The sequence below is a fragment of the Kryptolebias marmoratus genome, linkage group LG13 (assembly GCF_001649575.2).
Source record: "Kryptolebias marmoratus isolate JLee-2015 linkage group LG13, ASM164957v2, whole genome shotgun sequence".
Taxonomy (NCBI): domain Eukaryota; kingdom Metazoa; phylum Chordata; class Actinopteri; order Cyprinodontiformes; family Rivulidae; genus Kryptolebias; species Kryptolebias marmoratus.
The window spans coordinates 13416289-13429130 of record NC_051442.1 but is presented as its reverse complement, the minus strand read 5'-3'; the positions used below and the strand labels follow the sequence as shown (position 1 = coordinate 13429130).

Genomic DNA, 12842 nt, shown 5'->3' with positions numbered 1-12842 from the left:
ATACTGCCTGCAAGCAATCCATTTGTGCTGGGAGTTGTGTTGTGAATGATTTTCAGCTGCTCCTAAACCAAATTTTACTTTAATACCTGTAGAAATAACAGTTTTTACTGCGGTGGCCGTCTTAAAAGGAGTTGACTCTAAAAGTTAATCAGTCGTAGACGTACACTGAATTATTACTTTGAGTTTCAATAAAATCTGTTCAGGAAATGTTTTGATAGACATATGAAGATATATTTGCTTACCTTTTATGGCAGCACGTAATAAAAAAATAAAGTTTTCTGAAGGTCTAGCTAATGAAAAGAGTCATAAAGAGGTTGCCATAACAGTTTGTTTGAAAAAGAGACTTTTGTTTCTCCATGCCATTTTTTGAAGATGCAAAGTTTCCACACTGGTGAACTTTGATACATACAAGCTGCTGTTGTCCTGCAAGGCTTTTAAAATTTTTTTTTTTTATTAAAACAGAAACCAGACATACAAGAATCTAGGAAAAAAAAAATATTTTATTTGGAATTGGCCGGATTTCACAAACCGAAGAGGAAAAGTTGTTCAGTTCAGTTTATCAAAATACTTCAGCTTGCCTGACGGGTCTGGAATAATCTGTCGAGGAAGAATTAATTAAATTAGTGCTAATTAACCTTTTTATTTTTTTTTAAATATGTCAGACAGGAAACATCACTAAATACCAACCTAGGCTGAGCTGAAAAGTGTTTTAAACATCAAAACTAAGTAAATCAGACTCAAAGCAGTTGTATAAAGTTAAGCTGGACTGAGACAGAATGGTTTGCATTTACTGATATTAACAGCTGGAGGGCAAGCCAGCCATACTTACTGTGTCACTGCCTGGTTTCCATCCTGCTGGACACACTGTGGAGGGGAGAAAAAAACAAAAAAGAAAGTTAAATTGCCATATGGACTTTAAGCAGCTCAGACAATCTACAGAACACCAGGCGTCTCATGGCTAAACAATTTTTAGTAAAAAGATGGGACAAAAAAAGAAGGAAAGAAATGAAAGAGCTGCCTCTGTACCTTCTCCGTGTTTGTCCGTGTATTGGAAAGCTTGGACCAGCCGCAGAGTCTCGTCCACAGATCTGCCCACAGGAAGGTCGTTCATGGTGATCTGCCTCAGGATGCCTTTACCGTCGATGATGAAGAGACCTCTGAAAAGGGGCGCGGAGAGTTAACGCAACATTTGATTTAGGTTTCCTCTCGTCAAGGAAACCGGTTTCATTACACACCGATTAAACCGACAGCTCGGCTCTTCGGCTGTGGGGTTCTGCGGAAAACTTAATTAAAATTTTTGAATTTGCATGAACCAGAGTTGTTTTGGCAATCCACTTTGGTCTTGGCCCCGCTCCAACTAGTTTGTCAGTCTGGTCAGAATGAAAGTATTTCTTCAAACAGTCTGTTCAACAAGCTGTCTACAACAGGTAATATATTAATTGCTCATAACTGCACTTCAAAAAGAACTGAGCTTTTCCTTTAATACAGCACATTTTTCCCCACAAAAACATCCCATGAGATCTGTACTAGTTCACGTTCATATCAATGTTTTTTTCCCTGACTGGCTCTTTGTTCGAGTTGATAACAATGTTGCATAAGACCATAATCCATTCAGTCTTGATGGCGGCCATAAATGTTAAGGCTCACCTCAGAGTATGTCCCTGGTCCTCCAAGTAGACTCCATAGTCTTTAGAAATCTGGTGCGTGAGGTCGGACAGCAGGGGGATTTTCATTTGTCCAAGACCACCCTGTTTCCTTGGGGTGTTGATCCTGTTGAAAACAAAAATAAATAAATAGTAGATAAATGAGTTACAGTCCCTCAAATGTGCAAGCGATAAAGTTATAGTTGAGTTTTACAAAACTAAACAGCAACATCTGGGTGTCGGCGATCCTACCAAGCCAGGTGGGTGAACTGGGAGTCCACCGAGCAGGCGACCACCTCCGTGTTAATGGCCTGAAATTCGTGCACACGGTCGCTGAACGCAATGATCTCAGTAGGACAGACGAATGTGCTGCAAGGAGAACAAATAAAAACAAAAAGCTACATAAATAGTGTCACGCTCAGCAGCAGCTACAGCATAAACTGATCATATATCAGGTGGTTCAGACGGTACTTACAAGTCCAGAGGATAGAAGAAAAAGACGAGATATTTCCCTTTGTAATCCGACAGCTTCAGCTCCTTGAATTCGCCGTTGATGACAGCTGTTCCTTCCCAGTGTGGTGCCGGCTTTGAAACTTAAAAGGACAAACACAATAATAGACACACAAACAAAGTCAATGTTGTTTTCTTTTTGTTATTATTTTTGCAGCTAAAGACTAAAAGTACAGACGCGCCCAGTTAATCAGGAGGTAATCGGCCGGTTTTAAGACTGAGCCGGCCCAAGCTGTGTGTCGTTAATTATCGTTGGAGAGAAACCACAACTAGCAGGTCAGAGCTTTACCAAAAATAAATAAGAATGGCACGAGAAAACCGATCGGTGCCCATCAAACCAAATATTTGTTGATTTAGGAAAAGCATGCAAGGAATTGATTTCTAAGACACTGAAGATAGACACTTTTTAACTCATTTTACCTAAAACGTTACAACTGATTTTAAATGAAGCACAAAAAAGTAGCATTCACTCTTTAGGAAATAGAGATCATTGTTTGTCTCGAGTGGTTTACAGAAACGTAATCTTTTAAAGTAATTATGGACACAACCTTACGCTTTGAGGCCACAAAATTAATGTTTAAAGTCAGTTTTACTTTGTGGTCTCGTTCATCTCATCACTTTTAACTTTGCTTTGATATTTTTATGCATTTTCTCCATTTTTTTTTTGCTGCTCCTCTTTTTTTTAACCACTGTGTTGGACCAGGATTACAGGGGTGCTGTCAGGGCTAAACAGAGCAAACACAGGAGCCACTCTGCTGCTGGAACAAGTTCATGGTAACATATGGATGAGGTGGGGGGTGGATGAAGTGGTGAATCAATACAAGCAGAGGCCATAAGTGCTGATGACTGCCTCAAACACCGGCTGCATGTTGCAGAGCCTTATTGTGCATGGAGTAAAAGGGCTGTTTATTTGTTTAAATGTGTGAAACTCGATGTGGCTGCAGGTGGAACCAGTTTTTGGTGCAGTGCCACAGTCATGTGTCTGGGGCGGGGAGACGAGCTGTCCAATACCTTTCATTGACGTGTCCTACCAAAAGAACCCTCATCGATTTTAGGCCTGAGATTTCAGCGAGAATAACCAAAAAATGCACGAGAATTATCCCGCACATATTTTTGCAGTCAGTATCAGTGCGCATCTTCACAGCAGCGTCCTAAAGCTGCGGGTTCTCAAAAAAAAAACAGGAAACTAAATGACAAACTGCGCAGCTTCAGTGTGCAAATATTACCTATGCAGTGGATTAAAACCCTGAGAGAGGGGTGAAGGGGTGGACTCACTTTTAGCTTTGCTGAGGTGCAGGGAATGGTCGGAGACGGGCACACGGAACGCCTCTCCGGGATAAACGTGTCCTCCCGCGTAGTTGTGACACTGCGAGCTTCTCGGCGGCTCCTCCGCCGACGTGACGGCGCTGAGGAGGAGCAGCGCGGCGCCGAAAACACACAGCAGCTCCTTCATCGCGTTTGTGTTGCTGCCAGACTCCATTGTTCCGTCTCTACGAAGGCACGTAGTTTCCAGCTTGGGGATGCCCTGCAAGCTGTCTTCCTGAAGTCTTCTTCTTCTTCGGTTGCAGTCGGCGTCTTCGCCGCTGCTCTGCTGCCACCTACAGGCGTAAAGCAGCAACTACACCCGGTTCTCTCCGCTTTGCTTGGGTTCAGTGAATATACTGTAGTTTTTCTCAACCCCAAAGCATTATGTGAACATCACGTTAAGCATTTACAACAACTTTTAACTTGTTTTAGCATTCTTGAGGGGGAAAACAAGACTCTCATTATAAATACGTGTGCATGTTTTCAAGTAAAAATGGATAAGTGGATTCTACAACCACAAATACAATGTAGTTGGGACGTCGTGCAAAGTCTAAATAAAAGCAGAATGTAATGATGTGCAAATCTCACAAACCCGTATTTTATTTGCAAGGGAACATGAGAACTAAACTGCATTATTTTAAACATGAACCAAAAGTATTTTCAACTAGAGTGATGTATTAAAAACAGTACATAATCATACATTTCATAAGAAGACCTTGACATGTTGATCAGTTTAAAGTCACATGGACTGCATTTCACCGGGAAGGTGTTTAGGAAGTTTTGACTCGACAACGATTCACACAAATACACAAAAACAAAGTGTTTTGTTTTGTTTTTAATATAAGGGCTTAAACAGAAATCCAGTGTTTCCACCGAGAGGTTTTCTTTGCATCCCCTGCTGCAGTAAGATACACATTGACCTTTAAAACTTTACTTGACAAATAACAGCTCACAAAACGAGTGTGTTCCCCCTTACAACATCCTGTCTGGAGTTCTGTCACAAGCTGTCGTGCAGCAGATATTAAAACAAGCCGAGACTCTGGATGCCAAGGAATCCTGTCGTAACGTTCGACTTTGTTACTTCTTCTGGGAAACTTGGAGCGTTAATATTTAGGATCGTCTCCTAAAATACGCGCCTCAATTAAATAGGATGAGTGCACGCAAGACAGCAGAACTGTAAACACCTGAACGCTTCTGATGAGCTGGGCAAAGAGACAGATCTGTCAGGCACGCGTTTGACCTCAGAAGGTAGATTTAGGTGTATTTCTTACAATGTTTTTAAAGAAAATGTATTGGCTGATACAAATAAGTTTTGACCCCGCTGCGTTTTTGGCAACTCCCTAACAAGAACACGAACAGAAGACACAAACTGATGAGGTCAGGTTGGATTATTTATCGCTTCCAGAAGTAGAGCGACGCTTTTACAGCTTGGATCGTTCTCGTGTCGAAGAGTTACAGAGGATGTTTACTGAACCGCCCTTAAAAAAAAATCAGAGCTTAACATGAAAAAAAACCCAAATACAGAATGTACAACCCACACTCCCAGGGAGCCAGATTTACAAAATAAATGCTGACAAATGCTTAATGATAGCAAAATGAAACAAAAGGAAGAAAAAAAAATACAGAAGCTTGTGTTTGTGTTTATAACCAACAGGTGAAATCATGAATTCAAACAATCTCCCAGACTTAATTAATTTAGATTAAATGTCTAAAAACAAGAAGAATTTGGCTCATTATGACGTTTCATTTAAAAAATAGATACTTTTGTAAAATAATTTGATGACACTGGCAAAAAAAAGCACTTGAGGTCAAATGTGTCCTGTTTTTTCTTTAAATATCAGCGCAGACTAGAAGCTGCTTTAAAAATTGTAAAAAAACTAAGTGAGTGTAGCAACTTGGGGGGGGGGAATAAAAATAAATATGCAGAAGTTTTAATGTTTCTCACGTTGGTTTAATTCTCAGAACATCTCGTCATGTAAAGGTGGGAGTAAATTACTGGTTGGCGCTTTGAGCACGATGACGGGGGCATTATGGGATGTGTGCGCACTTGTGACGGCAGGTTTGAGGTTCCACCGGGCGGACCAGGCTTTAGCTCACGGACTTCAGCTTGGCCCACGGGTTCGTGCCGCGCACCTCAACCGGCGAGTCGTTGTGATACAGGTGGTTGCACAGGTCTTCCAGCGGCGGCTCGGGGTCCGTGGTGGCAAACTGAGCGGCGTCTTCGATCTCCTTCCTCACCTCCACGTCGATCTCCTGCAGACGCAACCCAGACACGACAGACGGCTGAAGGCGGCGTGCAGCACGAACGCAAAACAAACATGGTTTCCTACTCGGCCGGCACTCATTCATTCGGATTAAATACTTCCAGGAATTATTAGAATACGGAGTAGGGTTATCACAGAACTAAAACCTTAAACTTGATATGACATTTTGATTTCTGCTGAGACAGAGGTGGGTGAAATGACCATTCCTGTGTGTCTGTGTGTGTATCTGTATTTTTTTGTCTGTCTGAACCAGTGGATGGATTTTAAATTAACTGTCAGAAAGTAATCACTGGATGTACGTCTACAACTGGTCAAGTTCAATCTGATTTAAGATGGTCACCACAGCTACTCAGCCGCAGCTCAAGCATTTCTACAGATATTTCGCTCAGATTTAGTGCGGTAGTAGCTGAGAGTCATCTCTAACATGAGCTTAAAGATTCATTTACAATGTTGGCATCCACAGGGGAGAGCAATACTTTTCATTCTTGATGAATTTCTAATCTAAAAATCCTGCAGAACATTGTGAATAACAAAAGCTTATATATCCACACACACACATGCACACACACAGTATATAGAAAGACAAAACCCAGAAACAGGAATGCAGACAGCTTTGTTTTCACTTGACCCGATGAAAGCATTTGCTACCTTCAGCTCCTCCACGCTGGCCATGTTGTTGCTGAGGAGGCGGTCCTTCAGCAGGGAGATGGGGTCACTCTTGCTGCGGACCTCCTGGATCTCCTCACGTGTGCGGTAGCTAAAAGGGCAGAGATCGACGCAGGGATGTAGCAGGGATGTAGCAGGGATACACTAGAAATCACCTTTTCCTACTGAAAGCATCTGGAAACTTGATCACAAACATTATCCTCCTGACTACCCCAATCTTTGTAAGGTAATTAACCCCGCCCCTTCACATTTGGTGTCATTGAAAAGCCCTAATGTCCTCTGTAGACAACAATTAATTCAGGGGTAGGCAGTGGGTTTACTAATGTCCTCCATAGAGGGCAAATCTGAACTACTGGTAGTCAGGAGGATGTCTCTTTTTAAAGTCATATTAGAAACTGATTCGGCTCACGTAATAAAACCTTAATAATCTCAAATTTATTGAAGCGATCTGTCCATTTGTGTATAAAAAAGGGAAGATTTGTTTTGATTTCTAGTGTGTGACATGGATTAATCTGCTACAGTCAGTACCGATATTAGTAAAGTTCATTCCTAGGATGTGATCAGGTCACTACGGTGGGAAGGAGCGTTTATAAAAGCTACTGTGGAAAAGCAGCAAGAGCGTGGGGCGGCAGCAAGGAGACAGCGACATTTACAAGTCACTCATTAACACCTGAATGGCAACAGAGGCCAAGTTCGGGCAGCGCGAGCTTTTACCTGACACCAGGGTCGCTCATGCTGTGGCCGTGGTAGCGGTACGTCTGGAGTTCCATGAGAATGGGACCCTGATAAGAGATGGAGCAAAAAACAGTTCTTAGAAGAGAGAGAGAAAAAGACAGCTGTGTGATTTGATTTAGAGGTTTAACGAACCTTCCCAGACCGGCAGTGATCAGCCGCAAATCGGGTTGCTTCCCGGACACACAGAACATCCATGCCGTCCACCTGGAGAGAGAAAGGAGCGGGAGGAGTAATCATCTGGTCACATGAACTTAGAAAAACAGCAAAGCCTTCTTACACATGCTTGCAACGGTTTAGGACTGGCAGCAAATCACCAGGTGAGTGGTAAACGAAAGGGAGCGCCTTTAAAAATGGTGCGACGTTTGTTTACTGCGACACGGTTGGTGGTATTTTGTTAGAGAAAAGGCGAACAGACAACAAGGACAGAAGGGCACGAGCAACTTATTTTCAGGTGTCTTCAAAGTGGCTCATGAATTCAGGTGTGGCTGTTTGAGCAGGTGAACGGTCGGCTAAGGGGTTGCACAGAATAATAAGACACACTGTCAATGAATGGTCCATTTTCAAACTTTTGTCATATCTAAAGCGCACCAGACTATAATGCGCACCTCCTAATTTTTGTAACTTGGCTTGGACCGTCCATTCAAAATGGACGATTTTGCTGCTCTAGTGGAGCTGGTTCGCCTGTACCAGCATTTCTATGATTCCTCTGTGAGAGATCACAAAGATTTTCAAATAGTTCAAAACTCACGGAAGAATACTGCATCGATGTAAGCGTCAAGTATAAACGCCTACACGCTCGCCGTGCACGGAGTCCTACGTGACTATAACTGAGCCTTAATGCTGCAGCGGTGCAGCTTTGTTGTTTAACCAAAGTCGCACTAAAACATCACGACTTCTTACATATATAAGGCGCTCCAGATTATAAGGCACTCTGTTGTTTTTTGAGAAAATTGAAGGCTTTTAAGTGCGCCTTATAGTCTGGAAAATACGGCACATAAACCTGGTCCTGGATCCACTGGAGAGGATCATGTCGGAAGGAGACAGGAAGAGTGCTAAACTAGAGATTCCTACAAGTCTAGTCTTACCTTAAAAGATTCATTTTTCTACCTTTTTTATTGGCACTGTTTGGATCTAAATAGCATGAAAAGCTAGCTCAGCAGTAAGGAAGGAGATTTATTCAACCCACACAAACCCAACATGCTGCGGCTTTTGCCAGCGGGAAAACAGGTGTGATAGGAGACGTGGAAACACTGTACCCTGAGACCCGGGATGAATTCCCCCCTCTTGAAGTAGTCGGTGCTGGCTGCAGCTCGCTCCACTGACGTGCCCATCCCGTACCGGTTGTTCTCGCAGATGAAGATCACCGGCAGCTTCCAAAGGGCTGCCATGTTGTAGGTTTCAAAAATCTGACCCTGGAACACGCACAGTGGGTTTGATTAACGTGACAGAACAATTTACCTTTTTTATTTACAATAAAAAAACCAAAACATTGAAAAATTTGAGCATTAGAAGATTGGTCAAACATGACCAAACATCTCAAATTCAACTAATAAGACAGAAACTAATAAAACCACTAAACTGATGTCTTCATGTGAACGCCGGTATTAGATTAAAAAACACTTAATGTTCACTAAGGTAGCAGGGAAATCTAGAGCCCATTCGTGTTGGCATGAGCTCAAAATGTTCTGCAACTTTAAGCAAGATAGACGAAATAAAATGAACTTTAGCAGGACGTCACACCATCAGCGGTGAAGCAAGACCGCCGCCCTGCTTTTGAAATAAGTCGCCCTTGATCCCAGTCTGGGTTTGTATAGCTGCAGTCGTTTCAGAGCCGTACCTGGTTGGCGGCGCCGTCACCGTACAGACAGACACACAGCTCGTTCTTGCCATGATATTTGCAGGCCAGAGCCACGCCAGCGCCCAGAGGAACCTGAGGAGAAGACGGGGAGTTCATCAGATTTATTGGCACAGAGGTTTCCAGCGCTCTTTGGAAGTAAAACAGAAAAATGACTCGTCCGCATTTCGTCTTGAATGACTTGCAGGTTTGCAGACATTGACTATTACTTCGATATTTTCATACATTTCCTGACAGCGTTCGTTGATTCGGAGTTGTTATACTTGTGACTGAAACTAGCTGTATTTAGTACTTTTAAAACTGATCACAAGGCATGCTGGGAGTGCAACACACTGAAAGATTTAGGTAGCGCTTTCATGCGGCCTGAGCCCACTCAGTGACTTAAATATGGATACGAGACGAAAAAAAAAAGCATGTTAAAGAACAAGACGTCACACATTTTGTCAGAACAGAATACAAAGACACTTTATAAATCCCCTGAAGGGAATTAGTGAAAACTGAAATGACGTACTTGAGCTCCGACGATCCCATTTCCTCCGTAGAAATGTTTACAGTACATGTGCATAGAGCCTCCCTTGCCCTTTGCAATACCCCCTCTTCTGCCTGTAAATCAAACAATAAAAATGTTATTTTATTGAATGAAAAGGAAGTGACTGGATCTGAAGGTAAAGTGCGATTGTTCTCAATATTTTCTAAAAGGAATGAAAACTTTAGGAACTGTCCCTTAACCTTAGTTTACCTACTTTAGCTGAACAAAGCCTACATGACAACTTTATTTATTTATTTTTAATCTGCCGACCTTAAAGAAGTAGATAGCTGCCCCACCCCGATCCAAAGCTGCAGTGAACTCAGCCACAGAAGCGCGATCACCTACCATCTGTAGGTCCCTCACACAGGGGCAGTGCTGAGCGCTTACTAGTCTGTACTTTCAGAAGTCGCCCTTATTTTGCCCCGTGGTGTTTTCAGATTCCTCGGGGCTTTGTTACCGCTGTGGGCTCAGCCGGTTCAGCTGTTCCGACTTCGACACTAAAAACTCGCAGACAAACTGACAGATTCAGACGTTCCTGAACTACGATGTGATTCTCAGAGAGGCTGCTGTCGTTAAAATGTCTTCTTAGTGATCTGATTGCATCCGGACAGTGCCAAATACACGCCTGAACGGCCTCAATGTTTTCACTCAGGACCTGTTTAACTGCATCTGTTTGGTAGACTGAAAGCTATGTAGGCCCTCCTACTGAAGTAATAAAGCTTATTAAGCAACCCCGCAACAAAAATGTGACTCAAATGACTCTGAATTAAGGTAATGTCAAAATAATAAACTGTTCAGATGTCTGAATGTATTGTGACGTTCACAGAAACATCAGCAGACTGCCTTTAGCTGCACACAGAGCGCATAACTGACATCCCATCACACAGTAACCTGCCAGGTGGGATTGCACTCAACCAGAGCTGACCAACCGCAGCCGAATCACCTGAGGAACATCACAAACAACAAGTCTGAACAGCCCCACAGTGCTCAGAGATACATGGGAAGCTCAGGTAAACTAAGTGCTCCATCTCGGCCGATCAGAGATGTGGAGATAAACTCACCTGTGAGTTCAGCCATGATCTCCTTCACGGTTCCCCCCCTGGTGTAAGTGTAGCCGTGGGCGCGGTACGCAGTAATCAGGTGGTCTGTCAGATTGATAGACGCTTCAATACCGACAGCGCAAGCCTCCTGCAAGGAGAAAACAAACGGCTTGATACGTGCGCATTCTGAAGGAGAACATCAAATATGAAAAAATGATTTCAGCATCTGCAGCAGCAACATTTTATATAATCGCATTTTAGGCTGAAACCCACATGCGAAACTGTGGAAATCGAATCGAAACACAATAAAATTAAAAGTTAAAAAGTTCTTTCAACCTGTCCGTCATACAAGTGGCAGAACCCTCTGATGATCTTCTGCTTATACAGCTGATCCGCCTTCAGCTCCATCCGCCTCATGGTCTGCATGATGCGGTAGTACTGCAGACCCTCGTCGCGGGTCATGACCACCTCCGTGGCCGGGGCCTCGTCCAGCTTGTGGACATCGCATTTCTGGGAAGACGTTACACTTTCGTAACTCAAACACTCGTATGTAGGTTGAACAGCTTAAACGACGCAACACATTAAGGAAATATCCACTACCTTTATCTCAAAGGTGGCCTGGGTTGTGAAGTCGGCGTAAGAGCGCACCGATATCACCGCTGCAGCTCCCTGTCAGAGGACACGACAAGACAAAATAAAAAAGGAAACACTTTAAAATCAGCAAAAATCACATATATCTTTAAGTCAAAACACAACCCTTCATTACTAATACTATTTTATGAAGGTTTTTACTTAAACTAATTTGCAAAATGATCCACAGTTAGTGTAATATGTTGTCCTTTTTCTTTCTTTCTTTTTTTTTACTGGAAGCTGATTTAGAAAATGAAGCCAAGTTTTTGTGTTAATCAGGAATTCTCTGAAATGTTTTTGTACATGATGGATGTCTTTCAGTGTGTACACCTACACAGTAATAAATTAGCACATAGTGGTGCCAATAACAGTACAGCAGTACAGTATCACTATATTTAGTAACAAACCTTTTTGATTAAATTGAATTTACAATGTTTAATTGTTATGACTTCCGCAGAGTAAAAACGCCATCTTGTTTGATTGCTTATATATATATATATATATACACATACACACACACACACACACACACACACACACACACACACACACACACACACACACACACACACACCGGACAGGTGATGAGTAGTCTGGTTTGTTTTGAAACCAGTCTAGCTAGCTGTCAGCTTTTAAAACACACAGCAGCCTGAATAAAACCCGCGGCTTCAAAATCAGAACCAAGTTGTCAAACTACCCAAAAGTTAAGACCCGAGTAGCTTCTGACGAAAGCACCAAACCGAACCGAGTCGCCGTGGTTCTATAGGAGTTGCATATTTGCTGTCGCCGGGGCCTCACAAGGTCAGGTTGACGCTGACAGCCCGCTCAGAGGTCCAACTCTGCCGGGTTCGGCTCAGAGAAGTGTCGCTACGGGGCTGGGTCGAGGGAGCGCCTAAAGGTTAATTTACTTACATTCCTCTGGACACAAGCTCTCAGCACATTGGAGATGTTGGTCAGCATCTTTCCTACCGCAGAACCGCACGGGCACGGCACGGATCCGTCCTTCTTCGGCAAAAGCTCTGCCCTTCCGGCTCCGCTCACCTTCTACTGCTTCAAAACAGGCAGAAGCGCTGCTGCCACCCAGCGGCTGGCGGAGAACACTGCAGGCAGATTAGATTAGATAGATAGATAGATAGATAGATAGATAGATAGATAGATAGATAGATAGATAGATAGATAGATAGATAGATAGATAGATAGATAGAGCTGCAGGGGGAGTACCATGAAAACTGAGCTTATACATAACACATTTCTATCATCTAAAAAAACAGCTCTTCTAACCAGAATCCACTTTAGTAAACTGTATTAATATTTTAGACACAATTATCTTATCATTAATTAACACTCAGATAGCTCACAACAATAAACCAGTCTGAATCAAACCAAAAAATGTTCTAGGCAACATTTTAGAATAAATGAATCTAATATTGAATTATTATTATTGGCTTTCGTGTTGCTGCTGAGGAGAACACTTTTTGATAACTGATCCTCCCAAAACATTTCTACTTTTTTTCCATTCTTCTGTGGATATAATAACCGAAGAGGCACATCACAATCAGAAACAAGTGAATTTAACATTTTTTAAAAATCGTGTAGGATCTCACAGTTGGAGCTGCTGTAGCACCACCGGTGCCTCATGAGCTGCATGCAGGGCAGAACCCCCCC

The 12842-nt window shown here is 42.7% G+C and overlaps 2 protein-coding genes across 2 annotated transcripts; both read right to left on the bottom strand.

The window, feature by feature from the left end:
- Positions 1 to 480: 480 nt before the first annotated feature.
- Positions 481 to 3717, bottom strand: prdx4 (peroxiredoxin 4). The gene is made up of 7 exons (XM_017418156.3): positions 3429 to 3717; positions 2119 to 2236; positions 1896 to 2012; positions 1648 to 1770; positions 1027 to 1157; positions 830 to 864; positions 481 to 597 (listed from the first exon to the last, which is right to left on the bottom strand). The coding sequence occupies exons 1-7, from the start codon at positions 3631 to 3633 to the stop codon at positions 547 to 549; spliced, it is 780 nt and encodes a 259-aa protein (XP_017273645.1). The 5' UTR covers positions 3634 to 3717; the 3' UTR covers positions 481 to 546.
- A 561-nt stretch (positions 3718 to 4278) lies between these two features.
- Positions 4279 to 12243, bottom strand: pdha1a (pyruvate dehydrogenase E1 subunit alpha 1a). Its single transcript, XM_017418155.3, has 11 exons — positions 12090 to 12243; positions 11148 to 11216; positions 10884 to 11057; positions 10569 to 10695; positions 9490 to 9581; positions 8961 to 9053; positions 8380 to 8535; positions 7256 to 7327; positions 7103 to 7170; positions 6371 to 6479; positions 4279 to 5711 (listed from the first exon to the last, which is right to left on the bottom strand). Exons 1-11 carry the CDS (start codon positions 12135 to 12137, stop codon positions 5547 to 5549), a joined length of 1173 nt encoding a protein of 390 aa, XP_017273644.1. The 5' UTR covers positions 12138 to 12243; the 3' UTR covers positions 4279 to 5546.
- Positions 12244 to 12842: the final 599 nt, after the last annotated feature.